We start from the raw sequence: 21488 nt of genomic DNA, 5'->3' as shown, positions 1-21488 counted from the left end.
GGGAACAGAATTGCACTCAACTGCACTACAGTAAGGCGGAAGTGCAGCTGGTGGGAGTTGACTGAAAGCGGCGGCGGACCAATCACAAACAGACACACTTCTCTATAGGATCTGCCCGCTTCTCTCCAACGAAAATGCAAAATGTCAACACTTTATCTTTATTCAGTAATCCAGTTTTGTCGAAAATGTCATCGAAGTCAGAAAAACTAATTGTATTCGTTCCGGGTCTTAAAACAGCGTGCAGTCCTATCAATGAATCACACACATACAAATATCGTAGTCAAGACCATTTTAGAAATAGAGTACACGAAAAAGCCATATTATAACATTCTTTGCTATGAGAGGTTCGCAGTTTCCTTAAAACAAGAGCGTGTTTTTAGTTTCAATTCTGAATAATTATATATAGTTATTCGATTATATACAGGGTTTTTGTCGGTACACTCTTTCACCCTTTTGCCCTGTGTCCCCTCCTCAGTGTCGGTGGTACAGTCCGCCAGTCCCGGAAGCAGTCCTGCGGGTTTTGGTGACGCTGCACTCGGCGACATGGCGCAGTCCGGTAAGTGAGCGAGAGAGGTTCTTAACGTGGAAAAAAATAGAATAAAATACAGTGCTAAAGAGCTATCAGTTCAGTGTGTTTATTATTGCCTTTTTGTGCTAGAAAAATCTTCATTCATCGCACTTTGTAATCCGAAAACGACTGCATGGCGCGCACAGGTGGGCACGTCTGCAAAGCGAGCGAGGCGTGTAGCTGTTGTCAAAGTACAGTGAAAACGATGTCCTCTTATAAAATATGGGTATACTTAAAAATGAAATTTTTTATTCTGATGACTAAGTTGCTGAAGCAAAAGGAAAGTCTTGTAAAACCTACTATTTTACAGTACCCTGGTGATCAGTATAGTGTAGTAGGATTTAATATGTGATTGCTTTATTTATTGGTACATTTTGGCAGATGCTTTCCATGTTCCTGTAAGATTACAATAAGGCAGCAGCATTGGTGCTCAGTGTCTGTTAGTGCACAGTGCAGCTCCAGGGCTGTAGGTCGGAGGAGTGTTTGTCCAGTTTTGGGCTGGGGACTCTTTCCGCCTTGCGCAGAGCTGTGATTTGAGGTCTCGTCTTGGTGATTGCTGTGCAGGTTTAATCAGCCTGGTTCTCTTCGCTCTGGTGCTCGGCGCTCAGAGCCTGAGACCCTCCTATCACCTGTCCGCGGGCGATGCGACTCGACTGCAAGCCTTCCTGGACCAGCCCCTGACGGACCTGGAGTCCGCCTACTTCTCCATCGTGGGGCTGCAGAAACTGGGAGCCGGAGTGTCTGATGAGGTGAACGATGTGAAGTCCTTCTCTTGCTGTTGTTTCTGTGCGTGTCCGTTTACTCCTCAGCCCCTGGTGTAGATTGTCTCGGTGCGTGCCCAGATCACTCTGTCTCCTCTGGGTCTGTTGTCTGTATGTCTGCCCCTTCCTCTCGAGAATCCTGTCAAAATCCTGTCTGTGTGTGTGCCCTGTTCTCTATCTGCCCCGGGGGTAGTCCTGTCTGTCTGTGTGTGCCCTGTTGATGTCTAATTTCTGTTCCCGCCCCCCATATCTCAGCAGGGTGCATGCCAGTTCCTGAAGTCCCAGCTTGACCCTACCAGTATCGACTCCCTCTTCTTCGCTGCTGAGGCAAGTCAGGCCCTTTCTGGATGTGAGGTAAGTCAGTCTCCTGTTGTACACCTGGTATTAGTGCTCAGCATTGTTCTAATTCTTTAAACTTCTCAGATAACATTGCTTTCTTATTGTAGCTATCTATATACCGAAGATCTTTGCCATAGTTAGAACAACATAATTTAGATTGCACTCCCATTAAATGTTAAATACAGTATTGAAGCATATGGAATAAAGGAGAAAAATGTGAAATCATGTGCTTTACCTAGTTGGTTTACATGACCTTGAAGTGTTTCTCAATTTTTAATTCAGCTAGTGCATCTAAAATTGTTTAATGGACAACGGATGCTCAGATATGGCTAGGCACAGGGGGTGTTGAAGGTGTCGGTGTGCTCTGCCTAGATCCCGGTGTCCAATGAAACGCGAGACCTCCTCCTGGCAGCGGTGAGCGAGGACTCTTCCGTTGCGCAGATCTACCGCTCGGTGAGCGCCCTGAGCTCGCTGGGCCTGCCCCTCGCCTCACAGGAAGTAATCAGCGCACTGACGGCCCGGATCACCAAGGAGGACAACGTCCTGGCGTATGTCTCCGAGCCCTCCCTGGCCTTAATTCGCCTCAAACAAACCCGGTTGATCGCACGCACGATCGGCGTGCTTCTCTGCACTCTGTATCAGACTCCACTTTTTCCTTATCATTGACTTTGTCTTCGTCATTAATTGCATTCGCTCATCTGTATGCAGGCGGCTTCTTTAAGCTGAACACTGTTAGTCTATGTAGTCATAGGATCCTTTCAAGGTAAAAACAACTGCTTCTTTAATAATAATTGCTTACACTTATATAGCAATTTTCTGGACACTACACTCAAAACGCTTTACAGGTAATGGGGACTCTCCTCCACCACCAACACCAGTGGGCAGCCCCACCTGGACGATGTGACGGCAGTCATAGTGCGCCAGAACGCTCACCACACATCAGCTATCAGTGGGGAGGAGAGCAGAGTAATGAAGCCAATTCATAAATGGGGATTATTAGGAAGCCATGATTGGTAAGGGCCAATGGGAATTTTGGCCAGAACTCCGGGGTTACACCCCTACTCTTTTCACTATACTGGGGCATTAGGACCCACATGGACTGCAGGGTGAGAACCCCTGCTGTCCTCACTAACACCTCTTCCAGTAGCAGAAGCCTTAGTTTTTCCCAGGAGGTCTCCCATCCAGGTACTGACCAGGCTCACACCTGCTTAGCTATAGTGTTATTATTTTGTTATAGGCACAGTACATGCAGATTGTGTCATTCCTTGAAGGTTCTGTACCTGGACACTAGATGGTGCTGAGGGTATAAGTTCAGCAATAAGTGCCTTAAGATAAAATTCAGAATACTCTAAAATTGAAGTGTTGTATTGGAAGTTCATCTAAAATAAGTCTGTCAGTTAAAATGAGAAATATTAAATAAGGTCTTTTCAGTTTTGATTGTGTATGCTATTAAGTCCACTTACCACCTCTAGTGATTTGAGCTTTTAAAGCCATGGCCGTCATGTGATTTGAGGTTGTCTGAGAGCTGTGTCCTCTCTGCCTTGCGCAGGATCACCCTGGCACTGCTGACGGCCTCACGCCTGTCCCAGCAGGCCGAGCTGACTGGCATCCTGGAGGAGATCGAGGTTGGTGGGAGCGGACTGGGGGAGGGTCACCTTTCTGCCACGTGGACCTTATAGAGCACAAGACGGGCAGCTTCAGCCAAGCACTGAAAGGGCTGGGGTTGTCTTTCCTTTTAGCTAGGTTGGCCGTTTCTCAGACAAGCGAACGGCAGCCCTGATCTTTGAGGGCACACAGGTGTCTTGTTTTCTTTTCAACTGTGGTCTGTAGTATATAAAACTGAAGCAAACTGCATGCTTCTGATTTGCCAATAGCTGGTCTGAACAGCTCTTAGCAGGTGGTAAAACTGTCTAGAGTTTTATATTTGAGAAACAACACCCTGCAGTGTGATTGCATCCTATAACTTTGCCTTTCTCTTTACAGGCTGTGAGCTTTAGCAAGTACTCAATCGTGGGTAGTTTTTAACTAATTTACAAAAGCTCTGGAACATAGTTGGTTATGTAATTGTCATATTTCTATGTAATTCAAGTAGGATGCAAAGGAACAAGTAAAGGTTTATTCCATGCTGAAAAGAGAAGAAAGGAAACACAATGTTATTTCTATCTAATATAAGTAACTATTTTTAAGGAGAATTATAGATTCCAGGATCAGAAAGTTTCATTGCACCAGGCAGCAAATACTGTTAAACCTCTCAGTAAAACTGACAGTGATTTTGCTGTTGGGTCTGTTAAATGTCAGTTCACTCTAAATAGTCATTTACAGTGAGAAACATGATTTCAACTTGAAGCAGAGTAGTGGTACTGCTCTCAAATGCAGCAATGCTGCCAATTTACAAATTTGCGCTGACATTTTCTTTTACCATTACATAAATAACATCACATCACTTTATTAGCCACGTACAATTTCTTGCATTAGGAATTTGTCTTTTTCGCATTCCCCAGCTTGCTCTCCATGAGACACACAGATATGGAGAGAAGCTTGGGGTCAGAGCGCAGGGTCAGCCATTGTACAGCGCCCCTGGAGCAGCTGGGGTGAAGGGCTTTGCTCAGGAGCCCAACGGAGTAGGAGTCCTCTGCCAGCCGCGGGATAAAACCTTTCATCCCTGACCAGCATCATTCATAAAACGATTATAATTTCTCATGAAAAATAATCCTAAATCGTGGAAGGGAAGAGCCAAGCTGGCATAAGTGGAGAAGAACTTAAAGAAATCTGTTAGTTTTATAGAGTCGGTGAGGCAGCTGCATGACAGCAAGTGACACAGGGAAAAGACCTTCAGCTGGCAGTTCATTTGGAGAGCAAGCACTGATTAAAAAAGCAGAGCTCTTGCTTTGATTCTTGTTGCATGCAGGCACATTTGTGTAAAATGTGTGCCTGGTTCAGTGTGCACAAGTTAGCCTGGTGTGTTGTGTATGCAAGGGGCCTGACAGTCCTGTCCTGCCCCCCCGACAGGACCTGGCTGCACGGTTGGATGACCTGGGAGGTGTGTACCTGCAGTTTGAGGAGGGGCTGGAGGTCACCGCTCTGTTTGTGACGGCAGCCTACGCCCTCTCTGACCATGTTGGCGTGGAGCCCCCCCTGAAAGAGGTACACTGCTCGCTCTTGTGCCGTGCCGAAGAGAGATGCACACCTGAATAGAACTGGAAATGTGTGGTCAAAGTATTGATTAACACTGGCATAGAGAGTTTGTATTTGTTCGACAGAACTTCCCCAGGCCCAGGAATTCTCCAACGATGGGAATACACTGTTACCATTTTTTAACTGTTGATTTCCTTTGTGTCTATGAGATCCAGCTAATGGAGAGAGCTATGAATCTCTATGAATCTTTGACAGACATGATTAAAAGAGGATGTGACTGGCTTTGTAGTGGGCCAGAGGTCAAATGGCTCCTTTTACGCATTTTCTTAAGCCTGTCTGGGAACACTACTTGATAGTGTAATAATTTCTTACACATATATAGTGCTTTTATGGACACTCCACTCAAAATGCTTTACAGGTAATGGGGACTCCCCTCCACCACCACCATTATGGAGGACAGATTGATGAAGCCAGTTCATAAATGGGGATTATTAGGAGGCCATGATTGGTAAAGGCCAGGGGGAAATTTGGCCGGGACATAGTGGGCTGCTTGTTTGCATGCCCAGGTTTTAGCTGTTTAAAAGAAAATGCAAAATCATGTGAATAGAGTGCACCAAGATTACAATTCCCAGCCTCTCTCACTCTCACTCTCACCTATGATCTGAACCTCACAGTGCCTTCTTCCTTTCTTTCTTACCAAAAACCCAAACACGCATTGAAAATCTACCTCTACCATACATGTCAAAAGCTCACTCCCCATAATTTCTATCCCTTTATTTTATTCTGTTGATGCATATTTTTGCACATAACCTGTTACCTTTTTGTTGTTTTGCACATTGCCTGTTGTTGTTTTTTTGCACATTGCCTGTTATCTCTGTCTTTCTTTGCTACACAATTGTATTGTTGTTGTTTTTTTCTCTCTTTGTACTACTTATGTCCGAGAGCTAGCTAAATAGCATTTCGTTATACCATATACCATGTATATGAGTGTAATGACAATAAACTTGAACAGTGTGCCCAGTGTAGGCAGGTGTTAACCTGTGTGCTGGCTCTGGCCCTCAACAGGATCAGGTCATTCAGCTGGTGAACTCCATCTTCAGTAAGAAGTCCTGGGGCTCGCTGGCCGAGGCCTTCAGTGTGGCCAGCGCGGCCGCTGCCTTCTCCAACAACCGCTACCACGTTCCGGTGATCGTCAGCACGGAGGGCCCAGCCAGCGTCTCCTACAGGCAGCCCGTTCTGCAGGTACCTCCCCCGTGTGCGCAGGCAGCTTCCCTTTCACTCCCTTCAGGACAGCCAACCTTGTCCCTCACTGTCGGCCCCTGGAGTGGTGTCACAGCGCAGTGTGTCCTCGTAGCCACACGTAGGCGTCTTCCTGGAGGTGAAGCCCGAAACAGTGACGCAGCTCAATCTCACCCCTTTGTTGCCTTATTGAATGTGTGACGCCAGCTGGCGTTGATTGTCAGAGCATTGGCGAATTGTCTGTCTCCAGAGGGAAGGGGACAGATTTTCTAAAGGAAAATGTAGTGACAGAAGTTATTGAGGTCCCAAATGTTATAATAATAATACTTGCTTACACTTATATAGCGCTTTTCTGGACACTCCACTCAAAGTGCTTTACAGGTAATGGGGACTCCCCTCCACCACCACCAATGTGCAGCCCCACCTGGATGATGCGATGGCAGCCACAGTGCGCCAGAATGCTCCCCACACACCAGCTATCAGTGGGGAGGAGAGCAGAGTAATGAAGTCAATTCATAGATGGGGATTATTAGGAGGCCAATGGGAAATTTGGCCAGGACGCCGGGGTTACACCCCTACTCTTTACGAGAAATGCCCTTTATTTTTAATGACCACAGAGAGTCAGGACCTCGGTTTTACATCTCATCCGAAGGATGGAGCCTGTTTACAGTATAGTGTCCCCATCACTATACTGGGGCTTTAGTACCCACGTGGACTGCAGGGTGAGCGCCCCCTGCTGGCCCCACTAACACCTCTTCCAGCGGCAACCTTAGATTTTCCCAGGAGGTCTCCCCCATCCAGGTAGTGACCAGGCTCACACTGCTGAGCTCCAGTGGGTTGCCAGTTGTGAGTTGCAGGGTGATATGACTGCTATGTTCTCCACTTGGAAGTGATCCATCATATTGCTAAGTATACCTGCCATGGGTGTAGTCAGTAGATATACATCATAGAAGCCCCTTTAAGACTTTGGAAAGAGATTAATCTGGAATTGCAAGAAAAGTAAGGTTTCAGCAAGAGGGATAAAAAGGAGTGGTTTGGAAGTGCCGCTGCCAGAGCTCCCGTTCACCGTGGGCGGTGGATTTTCTGGCCGCAGCTGTCTGGGCTGCTGCGCTGACGCTCTCTCTGTGCCGCTCAGCTCCAGGTGACCAACGTGCTCTCCCAGCCCCTGAGCTCCGCCGGCGTGCAGCTGGAGTCGGCTCGCTCCGTGTCCACCAAGAGCGTCGTCCTCAGCCAGGCGCCCTTCACGCTCCGAGAGTAGGTGAACACTGCCCATCACTCAGTACCAGGCTCCACTGTGCTAGAACCGGGGGAAGCAGCCTCCTTTGGTCAGTGATGCTCCCGAAGGCCCCTGTAGTGTCCTCGTTTGGGTGTAGTGTGCCCATTCTGAAAAGTGCCATCAGCAGTGGGGCTGAACTTGAACTTGAACTTTATTGCCATATGTAGCCGGTACATATACTGGTACAATGGAATTCTTACTTACAGAAAGTCTCTTAATTGTTAAAGAAGTGCAGACATCAAGACAATGTACAAGTAGAAAGTTTGAATGTAAACAGTGCAGACATGCAAACAATGACTGCAGATGTGCAATAAATAAGTCATAATGAAGCTGTTCTTATTCCATAGCTCTGTGATCACTGAGTGTGTTGTGAGGAAAATATTTTTCTTCGTGCTTTGTGGCAACTTCATATAAACCTTTCTAGATATTTAGCTAGTTTCATTTAATGTCTGTCTTTATAAACCAATATAGCATGCGTGTTTTACTGAGTTTTTTTTAATAAAGTTAATTGTCTTCTGAAACTCTTTAACGTACTGTGGCTGACCGATATCCTTTCCTTCAAGTGTATTACCATGGTGGATTTGGCTTGTCGATGGATGTGTGCAGTTTTCTTGAGGCACAGGAGTAGCAGTGTGGAGTAGTAATAATAATTATAATTGCTTACACTTATATAGCGCTTTTCTGGACACTAGACTCAAAGCGCTTTACACCACCACCAATGTGCAGCATCCACCTGGATGATGCGTCGGCAGCCATAGTGCGCCAGAACGCTCACCACACATCAGCTATCAGTGGGGAGGAGAGCAGAGTAATGAAGCAAATTCATAGATGGGGATTATTAGGAGGCCATGATTGGTAAGGGCAAATGGGAAATTTGGCCAGGACGCCGGGGTTACACCCCTAGTCTTTTCGAGAAACGCCCTGGGATTTTTAATGACCACAGAGAGTCAGGACCTCGGTTTTCCGTCTCATCCGAAGGACGGTGCCTGTTTACACCTCTTCCGGCAGCAACCGTAGTTTTTCCCAGGAGGTCTCCCCCATCCAGGTACTTACCAGGCTCACACCTGCTTAGCTTCAGTGGGTTGCCAGTTGTGAGTTGCAGGGTGATATGGCTGCTGACTGTTAAAGTAGTAGCAGGCTGTCAGGATTAGCAGGCTAGGGTTTTGGACTTGTAACTGAAAGGTTACGGGTTAAAATCCCAGATGAGACACTGCTGTTATTTCCCTGAGCTAGTTGCCTTACACAAATTACTCCAGTAATTAATCTGTTGTAGAAAAGGGCGCAAATGTAAGTTATTTTGGATAAAAGTGTAAGCCAAATAAGTAAAATGAATAGTGGAGTAGGGCCTTAAAAGTTAAATAAGCTACAGGTTGTATGAGGAAGAGCTTTTACGGTCTGTTTCTGGCCAGCAGCTGTGGTGAAGATGACTCTTTTTACCTTTCTTTCTCTGTTCCAGTGAGCGGTTTGAGCTGAACTTCATGGACAGCCAGCCTGCCAGTGGCTACTACGAGTTTGCTGTAGCTGTGACTGGAGACAGCCGCTTTGTAGCCAACCATGTGGAGGTGAGCCTGGGTTTGCAGTCTGCCTGCGAGTGCACACCAAAACCTTTACTGATCCCGCACAGAGGGGGAGTCTTGTGCTTGTGCTTGGTGTGGCACTGTGCGTGTCGACTCTATTTTCATAGTCTCATTCTGGAATAGACGAAGAATGTAACTGTCAGCTATTGAAAAAGAATTCAAAATTCACAAGGTGAATTTGAAATGCAGCGTTATGAAGTTCAAAGTGATCCACACTGGTATTTGGAACATGCTCTATGTGTTGCTTGTGTGATTCAGCTACACATGAAAAGAAACTGGGTGTTGGATGTGGGTTTTTACATCTTCATCTAGGAGCAATTGTGGTGAAACAATGCCCAATGACAGCCAGGATAAAAAAGGGTGAAATTATATCCAGGGAAGTTATGTTTAAGCTTTACAATGCTCTCGTGTGATAAATTATGTTCCAATTTAGTCCCGAGACCAGAGAAGAGCAGCGAGCGATTCCTGGTTCTAGGTCATAATCAGACACAGACAGTTTAAGGGCGATAAACATCTTAGATCCAAAATAAAGGAGATTAAGAGATTTAGTCCAGGTATGTAAAAAATTAAGGGTTATAGAAAAGATTAACCTGGGGCTATTTCGTATTCAATATTGGAACAAAGGTCACAGCTGGAAATTAAAAGGGCATTCATTTTGGACGGAGAGTAGGAAACTCTTCTTTGCACAAAGAGTTGTGGGTATCTGGAACTGGCATCCTAGTTTGGTAGCTCAAACTGGGGGTACTTGTAAGAGACAACTAGGTGAAATTTTAGTTTCTCTTAACTACTGATTTGCCCAGCAAGCATTATCAAGGAGTATAGACTGAATGTCGTCCTCTAGTTTGTGGACTTTCTCGTGCCGGCTGTGTATCACTCAGACAGCACTTGCGAGGTTTGGAGAAATGACTGCGTTTGCTCGATTACAGAAGGATCCGTACTTTCGGGGTTCTAAGGGATTTGCTTTGGGGAGTGACTTGAATTTGCGTTTGACCCGCAGTGTCCTGTGTTGAGATGCTGCTGGCGTGTAATTGCAGATCTCAGGCTCTTTAGCTGAGGGGTGAAGTGAAGTAATTACTCTGCTTCGCTGTTTGGTAGGTTAATGGACTTAGACTCCGGGGGGAAATGACTGTTTGACTGTGTTAAAAATAAAAAGCAGCTGAAGTGATTCATTGTATGAATTTTGTGTGGGAGGGGGGTTAGAAATAAACTGGAGGGCTGCCGCACGGTTTGAATCCTGACAGGATGAGAGGTGAACTTTCTCCCCACTCAACCTCCAATGTCAGATCTGGCTCATTAGATCTTGCGGTTAATGGTGACGGCTCTCTTGCGGGCTGTGTGTTAGGACTCTCAAATGGCCTCAGACCAATTATTGTTACGGGTGGAGCAGAATTTTAAAGCCTGTAAATGGCAAGTCCGACAACTTAATGACTTTCTCCTTCTTTCCTTTTCCTCCCTCGCTTTCCCCTGTCTTTGTATCTTCTCCTCTTGCTCTTTTTCCTCGTCTCCTTCCGAGTTGAACTGGCTTACTGTTCAGCTGCTGTCACTGTTGGTGCGCAGATGCGGGATGTTTGTGCTGTGCTCTGAGGAGTAGTCACGGTAACACTGGATACTTATGTTCTCTGTGGTGGAGCAGTTTTGCTTGGCGAAGATTGAGCTTTAGCCTGTCGGCAGCCCATTCTGATCCAGGTTTGCTCGCTGCGGCCGGGCTTAGTGACGGTGAAGGCGAGTGACAGACCTGAGCCTGTCAGGTGGAGGTGAGAAGCGATGGGCACTGTGGGCTGGTTTTGGAAATTTCCATCCTGGTGGGTGAGGTGTGAGATCAGCTGCTGCTGTCTGAGCAGGCTGTCACTGTACAGGGGGTTGGTACTTATCTCATGAGAAACATGGGATTAGTGCTGATCCTTTGTTTTCAGTTTGAGCCCACTGAGAGCTGCTACAGTACTTTCTGTGGTACCCTGGGAAGATCTGCTAACTACAGCTGTCTCAATGCCTTTTTTCAGCTTGTCTGCCAATACAAAGAAGCCAAGACCTCAGAATTAAAAGCAGAATTAAATGTGTAGGTCTAATCCTGGGGAATGGTACCCTGCAAACTTCGTCTTGCACTAGTAGGGTTACAACAGTTTGTCATTGTGCTGGAATACAAGTGCTGGTTTTGCACACACTGTTAAGTCATAAGTCAGTATTCATGAGCACAGCTACAATTTTGTAGAGGAAGGCCAAATGTTAAAAAATTAACATTTATCATGTAAATGTTTTTGTATGTCAAGTACAGTCTGCTTTAGGAACTAAAGCTAAATAGACCTAAACACTTAAATAGCTAATCGTATTGTACTAGACATAAAAATGTGATGTGGCATTTAGCACTTAAGATCTCAAATCTTGAGCGTGAGCCAGTAATTTCACACACTGGCCAGATGCATGTCTATCAGAGGTGTCAGTCTAACTAAGACATCCATGGGAGTCCACTGAGAGCTGCTATAGGACACCCAAATTATACACATTTACAAAGATTGTGTACAAACCCTAATGTTTTGAGATAAACAAAAGTGCAATTTGATAAGTACTAGTTTTCTTGAAACTGTACATTATAGACGCAGTAGCTGATGAGCTTCTATTTAAGCAGCATCAAGACTTGAATATACAGGGCACACACATGCGCATGGAGCAATGCTTCCATATTGATTTCTTCATTGATTTTGTGAAAGAACACCTTGGAGCTGGATCTGTACAATTTGCTTGCTTCTCTTTTTCTGAAATTCGGGAAACAAGGAAGTTAGTTGCATCTGGGAATATCATAATCTGTCCTGACTTTTAACTCACTAAAACACAAACTATATAGGTCAAAATAATACACTAGCTATTCGAATATTTAAAAGAATATTGATAAAATCAATAGACAACCTGAAGTACTGTGATACATACAGAACGCCCTACTGAACTGATGTTCCGACACTCTGTAGCACTCTGTAGCACTCTGTACAAAGCTTTGTGTCATCACATGAGCACAATTGTCTTCTGAAAACAATATAAGATATTCTGTCCCTAGTTTCTGGCAATGAGTTGTTGATGAGCTTTGCTAATGGTGATGACTTCCTCTAAACACGTGAAAATGGGTGAAAAAGACAGCTTGTTGCAAAGAAAAGTGCTGCAGTTAATCAGTCGTGGAGAAGTGATTTGAAGATATTTTTTCCAATCGAAAAATAAAAGTTCAGTGTCAACTTTGTTCACTTTTTGTGAAAGCTTACCACTGGGGCGTATGTTGGAAGAGCGCAACACTTCTTTTTAACACAGGAACCAGGCACAGCTGGCCTTTGAGCTTCTGAAGCGTGATGCTACAAAAGGCTTAAAGCTGACTATCAGCAGTTATGTACTGACGGCTTTATTTCTGTTCTCCAGCTGAAGGTCAAAGTCTCCACTGAGGTGGGCATAACCAATATGGATCTGTCGGTGGTGGACAAGGACCAGAGCATTGGACCAAAGACAACCAGGTCAGCCGACGAGCAGTGTCACGCTGTGTGCAAAAGCTGTTCCCTTCAGTTATTGTCAGCAGTTAACTTACATCCTTTCCGGGATACTCATACTTGTCTGGTAGAGGGAGGACCGTTTTGGGGAGTTTAGATTCCCATGAGTGGTAAATGGAGTTCGATTATGCACAATGTGAACGAGCTGGTCTCTGGCCAGATACTCAAAATCTGGTATCTTTTCCCCAGGGTGGAGTATCCCTCAAAGGCGAAGGGCGCTTTCACTGCAGACAGCCACCAGAACTTTGCGCTGTCCTTCCAGCTCGTGGATGTTAACACCGGTGTGGAGCTGACCCCTCACCAGGTACAGGACATTCATGGGGATCATAGGCCATAATTTACACAGCCTTTTGAAGACGCAGCTCATTGAAGTTATATTGGAGTTGCTTTTCCACTTGACAATTCAACTCAGTCTGTAGGCATACGGGATGTGGGATTGAACTGTTTGTGGTGCATGTGTGACAGTCCTGGCCTTGGTGCTGTGCACACCACTCCTTGCTTCAATGTCCTGTATCTGCTGTTGGCTTTCTCCACTGTAGACCTTTGTGCGGCTCCATAACCAGAAAACGGGCCAGGAGGTGGTGTTTGTTGCTGAGCCTGACAGCAAGAATGTGTACAAGTTCGAGCTGGACACGGCTGAGAGGAAGTCTGAGTTTGACTCCATATCCGGCACCTATGCGCTGTACCTGATTGTGGGTGATGCCACCCTGGAGAACCCAGTCCTCTGGCATGTGGTAAGTTCACTGATGCGTTCAGGTTCCTATCCCCAAAGCTACTCAAAGCTGCTCATCTTTCTCTGTTCACATTGCACTTGTGAACTTTATTTTTAATGATTTTGATACATATTTCAGTAGGTTTTGATGAAAATGACTGTTTTATGTGAACAGTGTTTCATTAACTTTAAAGTTTCACCAGTCCAGTGGAATAAAGACCTATCTGCAGGAGCAGCCCTCTAGAGCTCATTTGTTTTTTAGTAGGTAATTCATCTGGGAATACCATCCAGCTGTTTTTTTTAGACTAGTCTGTTTCACTTTCAGGAGTGTCCTGAAAACGTGAATCTGTTGGGTAGAAAGCTCTTTATAAATTATTTTAGGAAATGCTAGAATCAAATGATGTTATAAAAAAAGAATGAGAGATTCCCATTGAAGCGCCATGATCTTTTCATCTGCAATAAAGAGAGCCAGGCAGTCCTAAAAAGAATACCGTCTAACACTCTTGTCTAAACTAAACGCACCGGAGAAGAATCTGGTCTCCAAAGCTAAAGTGTCTGTTGGGCAGAGCCAGCAGACTAGCCTATGAGCTGAGGAGCATGAATACAGCTTGTGTGAACAACGTCATTTAATATTCACACTTTCTAGTTACACAGGATATCAGCTTGGACGGAACAGGGTATTGTTTATCATGGAAATGTAGAATAAACAATATTAGTTTGTAAAGAAAATACTCAACATTTATTTCATATACTGCCCAAAGAATTGTGCAGCAGAAGTTTTTCTAGAGGTGAATACTTTTACAGTTCCCATTGTTTTTAAACCTGCTTCTTCCTTCTCACGGCACTGGATTTTTTAAACATTCTTTTTTTTTAAAAAGCACATTATTTGTCAGGTCAGCTGTCACTTTAAATGAAATGAACTTAGAGAGTTTAGGCCAGTGAGATCTTACTTCCCAGTGATGTGATGTCTATGATATATAATGCATATAATGAGATATATTGCTATAAATACAGTAGAACAGAAGGTTTAAATCATAAATATTCTGTAGTCTTTTCTGTTTCTGTTGTTAACCTAAAGCTAAGTCTAGTTTTGAAACCAGTTGCTGAATAGTTGACATTGACTGCCCACACTTACACACCAGTCTGAGCTCCTGGCTGCTGTATTGAATGCAATTGCAGTGCAGGCTAATAGCAGGTTAGTCAAATTCATCCACCATCCGTCTTTGTAAAAGGATTTGTTTAAGCTATAAAAGGGTTCTGTGATGGGAATCAAGACTTGACTCTGGCAGTTGTACATCGTGACCTGATTGCTCTGCCTGCCTCTGGCTACCTAGGCTGACGTTGTGCTGAAGTTCCTGGATGAAGAGGCTCCCTCTGTAATCCAGTCCAAAAACCTCTACACTCCCAAACCAGAGATTAAGGTAAGAACGTTCCCAAGCCCTCTGCAGCCTCGACAGGGCCACATCTCATTCCTGAGCTTTTACCACATACAGCTACATACGTGCAGAATGAATTAGTCCAAGGGTTTTTCCAGCAATAAGATATTTGAGAGGTTTTGCTCCTAAAAACCTCGGAGCGAAGCGGTGGCTCTGTGACTAAGGATCTGTGCCTGTGGCTGGAAGGTTGCTGGTTCAAATCCAGCGGCTGGCAGAGGAATCCTACTCCATTGGGCCCCTGAGCAAGGTCCTTAACCCCAGCTGCTCCAGGGGTGCCGTATAAATGCCTGACCTGCGCTCTGACCCCAAGCTGGGGTATGCGAAAAGACAATGTTTGTTTTATATTGTTCCTAAAGTCTTGGGGAACAACACCTTCACATCGATCAGATATTATATGAGAAGCAGAGCTGTGAGGCTGCTCTTGTGCTCTCGGCTGATTGCTTTGTGCTGAGCTGAGCAGCACAGGCACCACGTTCTGCTGGGCATGGGAGGCTGTTAGAGGCACAAGGCGTTTGGAGTGAGAGGTGAAACAAACTTACTAGAGATCTGAAGGCCAGCTTTTTTCAAATTTGAGCCTCGAATACTGAACTTTGCGTCGACACTTCTGTTTTTCAGCATTTGTTTCGGGAGCCAGAGAAGAAGCCACCGACTGTTGTATCCAACGCCTTCACAGCCCTGGTCCTCTCGCCACTCCTTCTGCTCCTCATCCTGGTGAGTACCGGTCTGTAGAGAGCTTGAGAGCTCCAGCGCTCTGCTCCCTTTTCTGCACTTTCTGAGCTGGACTCTCCATTCAAGATGCAGCTGTTACAGTCATCGGTGTGAATGGCCGGCTGGTTGCAGCCTTAAAATCCTTGTTTAAAGTTTAAAAGCAAGAAGTTTAAAATACACTCTTTGAGTCTGTTGCAGGAAAATGGCGAAAAGTTGAAATGTGAATCATTTAGTTTAAAAAAAAAACTTGTCAAATTTAGTCTTTTCCCATATTTCAAGGGTTCAGTTTACTTCACAGATGCCGGGTTGGTAGAATGATTCACACATCATGTGGCTTTAGTGAAAGCCTGTTTTTTTTTTTTTTCCCCTGTGCAATTTATTTTTCTGAGTTTAATGGATCTCTAACAGCAGCCAAGTGAGTTCTTCTTCTGCCCCGTGGATGGAGTGTGAGTGAAATGTAATCTGAACAGGGCCCCTGGGAGGAGAGCATGAAGCCGGGGACGCGGCCCGTGTGAGCAGGGTAGCAAATTGTCTGCTTCTCTTCCCCCTGTTCTAGTGGTTCAAGCTTGGGGCGAACATTTCGAACCTCAGCTTCTCCCCCAGCTGCATCCTGTTCCACCTGGGACACGCCGGTGAGTGCTGCCGCGGGGCTGTGGCGTTCACGCTGAAAGGGCTGGGAACTTAAATGCAGAAGCTGTGTAAGAGTCAGCTCCACTAGTTTCCATTAAGGCACATTTCTGGTTTTTATTCTGATACTTAAACAACTTGTTTACATTCTTTCCCACGGTGCCTTTAATATAATGAATCCGAACCAGATACGTCAAGTCTTCTGGCCATTCCTGCATTCTTATTAACGTCTTCAAGTTAGTTCCCTATGTGTTCAAAGGCCTCCTGAATACTGATGTACATTTTGAACTTGTTTTGGCTTTGGTTAAGACAAACCCACTTTCACGAGAGCTGCAATCTGTTATTGCTCATGATCTTTTGATTTTGTGTTTTTTGGAATTATTTCTTGTCACTGACAGAACACGTGAAATATTTGTTTTTGTAATGACTTCTTTCCCTCTTGATTAAGTGAAAGGATGAAAGACTGGGAATAAAATGTTATGGCAACTAAGATACAGATCAGAGTTACCCAGGAGGTTGCGAGGAATAGATTGTTACTATGTTAGTATTTGTTCAGCACCAATAGATAGCTCTGTAGTGAGCTGAACATCACTGCAAGGTAGGAGATCCACCCTCGTAAATAAAAGCACTTCTACATATGTAGAAACAGCTTAGAATGCAGTCCTAAAAACCGTCTGCTTCACTTGTTCATTTATTCATTGCAGCTTTTGTCTGTCCCAGTGTGAGCTAGTAATTAAAGGTAACACATTCACATTCCCATCGCTCACTGATAAATGCTCACACAGAGTAATTACGTATAAACAATCACCGTCAGGCATTCAAATTAATCTCGTTCGTGTTTTATAAGATATCATTTAGTAACTTATTCTTGAATCAAATCGTACTGTGCAAGAGTTTAGTAATAACCTTTTTTTACCTCTTTTCATGAATAATTCACCTCTTGACTGTATGTCATAACAAACCACAGTCCAGCTCACAAAATTGCTCATGCAGAAACATGTCTTTGTGGAAAACTAACAATATTGAAAAGCGTTTATAGAACTGGAGAATGACTGGATTGTGTTGCTCTTCAGGGTACTGTGATAGTAAAGATTCGATGAAGAGGCCTGTAGCAGTGTTGTTGCAGACAGAGTGAAAATAACTGAACCTTAAAAATATTTATTTATTTTACTTACTAATTACTTGATCCTTTTCTGTTACTTTTGTAGTGCAGTACTTTAGGTCACAGCTTGAACATCACATCCTGTTAGTTCTCCTGTTGATACTGGATTTTTTGTTGTAGTATTTATTTTGTCTGTGTGTGAAATAGTACAATAGTAGTGGTGAAAAATGCAGAAATACAGAATCAGACTTAACAGAAATGTGGAATGAGTGAATCAGTCTGTTATGTTTTGTTTGAGTTTGAAACAAGGACTGTAGTAAGTGTCCTCTGATACCTATATCATAGGGTATGCTTATACCAGAATTTGATACAATAAATACACTTTAAGTGGAAAACTAAATGTGACGTATAAGGGAATATCTTCATATTACATATTACACTTTCCACAAACTGAAAATTGATGAGGTAACTTCATCTAAACTCCTCTTTGTTTAAATGTGGGATTATGTACTTAGACATTTCCCTCAAGTATATTACATTCATAAGAATTTGTGTTTGTAACACTGAAAAGGTGGGATCATGAATCTGGATTTAGCCTTCATCCACGAAGCTTATAACGCAAGCCTGTCCTTGTGTCACATTCGGATACGCTGTAGCAGTGGACCCAAGTATTAGAAGTCTTATTACAGGGATGTCGTTAATTTATTTTCTCGATAAATTGTTTCAGCTTCAGTTACAGCAACAGCAAAAGATAAGTCTTGCAGAGGAAACAGATTACTCTCTGTGTAAGTGCCGATCTTGACTATGAAGGGCGCTCTGTGTGTTTCAGCCATGCTGGGCCTGATGTACGTCTACTGGACTCAGCTCAACATGTTCCAGACTCTGAAGTACCTGGCGGTCCTTGGCAGCCTCACCTTCCTGGCTGGCAACCGGATGTTGGCACAGAAGGCCGTGAAGAGGTGAGTTATGAGCCTGCTGTTGCTCACCATGATGTGCTGCCATTTTCCTCGCTGTTGTCACTGTCGCCTTTCTTACGGCAAGGATTTTCTTTTGTGGGCGTCCTTCTCCTAATGAGACGAATGAACTACAAAAAGAGGGATTTCATGCTTCGATGATAATTGCATCAGAGGTGTGTGCTGAGAGATGCTTGGAGGCTGTGTGTAGGAGGGTGTTAAGTTTTTTTTTTTTAATGTGACATTGTGCCATAAGGAGCTTGGAATCCAGCCACAGGCTCCTTTCCAAGCTACAGCCTTGGACAGCACTTCTTGAGAACTACCACGTGACCTGGTCCTCATGGCTTCAGATCAGTTGGCTTCTTTGCCTTTGCCTCGCTGACGCATCCGTCTGTGCCAAACAGTGGCAGTTATCCTGACGGGGGGGGTCTTGAAGCAGGTAAGGTGAGGCTGCACGTCTTCCAGGGAGAGGCGCAACGCCGTGCACCTCTGCCATCCTTGAGCCCCTGAGTACGGCCAGCTGAGACGCCACAGTTCACCGCTGCAGCAGAGAACAGCGGAGAAGGAAGAAGTTGCAGTTAAATCGTTTCTTCGTTGCCTTACTGAAGCCTCTCGTACAGAGGCTTGCTGTAGAGAATGTACTTGAGGGTGCAGGATATCACCCTTTCTTTTAGTAGACTTGCTTCTCTGAACAGCATTAGTCAGGATTGTATTCTTTAGGTTATTTTGAATGCATTCCCTGATATAAGCAGCAACGTAACCTGAAAAAACAGGGATCCATTTCTGTGGGGGGATTCTGCATTTGTGGGGGACACTGGTTGGCTTTGATTTTGTCAGTCTGTTTCCCCAGCATTTCTCCTTCCTCTAGTGCTATGCTCTCCTTAACCCTTTTTGCCTGCCTGTCTCTCTCTTCTTTCTCTCCTCCTCTTTCAGGATTGCTGCAGAGCAGAGTAGTAGATTGGCAAAGTATAGGAGCCTGCGGTAACAAGGCCATTGCTAATAACAAAGTGCAGTCTTCCAGGCTGAAGTAAGGGCTGACTTTGCCATCGGTGCATCATCACGCCCCGTCCTCTGCATTCCGCATGGCTTGCTCTGTGTGCTCCTCCAAACTCCTGCAAACCAACAGCATAGCTCACGGCACAGATCTGCCTCATACCACCTCATTGCCAGCTCAGTCTCACACATCCTCAGCTCTCCCACCTTTCCCTTTCATCATGCTTTCCTCCTGTTCTTCTGCCGAGAGACCCAGTGAACAATTTCTAATGCACACACATGCTGTCGTCTTTTCTGTTATAAATTGGTAAACCTGCTCGTACTTGGTCTAGAGAAACATGAGCTCTGAAATGATCTAGTCACTTGTGTCCAAGGGTTGAATTTTATGGAAACTGAATTTTACAGTTTATAGGATAGACTCTTAGGTTTACTGTACTAGTCTCAGGTTTGCCAGCTGTTATTGAAACTACATTAAATATCAGTTACAGCTGAGAAACAGTGAATAAATGTACAGGGCTGTGTGCAATCTGTAAATAACTTGGTTATTATAACTGTTTCTAACCCAGCTGCCATCCTGCCTGCCTGCCAGTGTTTCCTGTCTGTCCATACAATGTTGTCGTGATATTAACTTGTCAGATTGCATTGCTGAATGTTTTACCCGAAGGGATCCTACTCAGGGTTTATAAACAACCTGGAAACCTACAAACTTAATTTTAAGGCATAACGCAAAACTCATAGATTTCTATGACAAAATACTCATGACTGTATCAGGTCACTGCCTACACAATCTGTATTCAGTATTAATAACACTATAAACTCTCTTTAATATACTACGTTTTGATGCTACTTTCTTCAGACTTCATTTTACGTAGTGCCTTTCAAGACAACTTGGAAATAAAGCAAAACCCTCGTGAAACTTTACAGGAGCTGGGGATGAGACAGTAGAGATGACGAGTTTAAACAGTGTCACAATCCACTGAAAAAATTTGAAAAGCTCCAGAGGAGAATTCCTGCAAGGTTGTGGGATTGCGTTCTCAACAGTTTGTGCTTTCCAGTCTCTGGTGTGTATAAGGGTTCAAGAGTGCATGAGCAAAGATCACTCTGCCAGTGCTTTACTTTTAGAAAAAGAGCTGCGGACGTTCATGTGCACTCTGGTGTTGTAGACAGGACAAGCATGCAGAAAGCGCACCTGGGCAAACTAAGACTTCAGCAATATGTGAGTTTGAGAAATGTCTTTTTTTTTTTTTCTTGCAGAACCGGGAATCTACAATAACACAAGCTTGAAGACTGAAGATTTTTTTTTGTTTCAAAAACTACAAAAAAGAGAGAAATGATTTTGCTGTTCAAGTTTCTGTGGGACTGTTATTTTTTGCAGATTGGAGATGATGAGGGAGTACTTGACTACGTTATGGTGTGGGAGTGGGTTTAGAGTTTGGATCATCTGCAGCTCTGCTGTGTGGGGTTAGTAGCTCTGCACAAGATGGAGTCAAGGTAGACAAGTACCCCATCTGTCCAAATTGTCCTCTATTATTGCTGTTTTATAATGCCACCCCCTCTTATTGCCAGATTCAATCCCTGTCCACACCTTGGTGCTGTACAGAAGGAGATGTGTACTTGAGAGATGACCATTGGAATGGTTTTTGTTTCTTTTGTACTTTTTGTACTGTAGAGATCACAGGTGAGCACCAAGGTACTCCAGATGTTTCTTTGGGCTAAAACATCTGAACTTTGTTAATCGGCCAGTTTTCATTCTGCAGTGCAACATGGTATTTTGGAGTCCAGACAGTACGGACTGCAGATTCAAGGTAAAATATGTATTTGCTCATACCACGATTGTAAGCGTCGTGAAGAACTTTGGACCTCTTTGAGGTACTTCAGTATACTTTGCATTTCACAAGTCACACTGTTGTTTAACTTGTAACACCTATGTAATAATGTTTTAGGGTTTGAAGTCAGGTTTTCTGAGCGATTTGTTTCGTGCCATTAATACATTCCTTTTGTACACATGTTGCTCACCTGTGTCAGCATTTGCATCACCTTTTCTGCTGCAGTCGTACACTGTGTCATCGCTAAACGTTCACTTATGGATTGCACATGTGGTCACCGTGGACAGTGACTGGGGAGGCTGGTTGATGTATTTTTTTCTTGATGTTAAGCAACAGTGGGCCATGTGTGACAGGTGTGCCGAGCAGCTCGAAGGTGTGGGTGTGATGTGCTGAATGGCCTTCTCCGGCCCCCTCGAACCTCAAGCCTGCTAGGAACAAGACAGCACGGGGCTGAGACACTTGATCTCAGCCAGTGGAGATTTTTGTACTTAAGAGGGAATAAAAAAACCAACGGGGGTACAATTCTTTTGAGTTTTGTTTCAAACATTACAATAGCCATATTCCTCTTGTTTACTGCTTGTTTACAGTCACCGGTGAATGTGCATTGCAGACCTGTGGTCCACTTTATCTTCTTACGTCTCACTGATACTTCGGTACCTGTCCTGTTACATTTGACAAGCGACTTGGAGGCTACAGAGTTCATGGTTAAAAAGTG

General features: G+C 44.4%; 1 protein-coding gene across 4 annotated transcripts; it reads left to right on the top strand.

The window, feature by feature from the left end:
• Positions 1-456: 456 nt before the first annotated feature.
• On the top strand, positions 457-21295 carry rpn2 (ribophorin II). 4 transcript variants are annotated; one of them, XM_069179371.1, is made up of 18 exons: positions 457-556; positions 1133-1317; positions 1588-1683; positions 2041-2216; positions 3218-3293; positions 4678-4812; positions 5869-6045; positions 7178-7296; positions 8775-8880; positions 12292-12383; positions 12606-12720; positions 12956-13150; positions 14463-14549; positions 15180-15275; positions 15829-15904; positions 17831-17960; positions 18888-18981; positions 20202-21295. In XM_069179371.1, exons 1-17 carry the CDS (start codon positions 544-546, stop codon positions 18937-18939), a joined length of 1926 nt encoding a protein of 641 aa, XP_069035472.1. In that variant the 5' UTR covers positions 457-543; the 3' UTR covers positions 18940-18981; positions 20202-21295. The 4 variants fall into 4 exon arrangements, with proteins under 4 accessions (XP_069035472.1, XP_069035470.1, XP_069035473.1 ...); XM_069179369.1 differs by having other exon boundaries at positions 458-556; positions 1585-1683; XM_069179370.1 differs by lacking the exon at positions 457-556 and adding an exon at positions 586-714 and having other exon boundaries at positions 1585-1683.
• The last annotated feature ends 193 nt before the right edge of the window (positions 21296-21488 follow it).

The sequence above is a fragment of the Lepisosteus oculatus genome, chromosome 16, assembly GCF_040954835.1.
Source record: "Lepisosteus oculatus isolate fLepOcu1 chromosome 16, fLepOcu1.hap2, whole genome shotgun sequence".
NCBI lineage: Eukaryota > Metazoa > Chordata > Actinopteri > Semionotiformes > Lepisosteidae > Lepisosteus > Lepisosteus oculatus.
Note: the sequence above shows the minus strand (reverse complement) of the source record. Positions and strands in the feature narration are given on the sequence as shown.

What these genes read in the sequence shown, in the direction of transcription:
- rpn2 (XM_069179369.1), top strand. An exon ending in AGGCCCTTTCTGGATGTGAG is followed by an intron (nt 1,684 to 2,040) that starts GTAAGTCAGTCT and finishes TGCTCTGCCTAG; the next exon opens with ATCCCGGTGTCCAATGAAAC. An exon ending in ACAGGCAGCCCGTTCTGCAG is followed by an intron (nt 6,046 to 7,177) that starts GTACCTCCCCCG and finishes TGTGCCGCTCAG; the next exon opens with CTCCAGGTGACCAACGTGCT.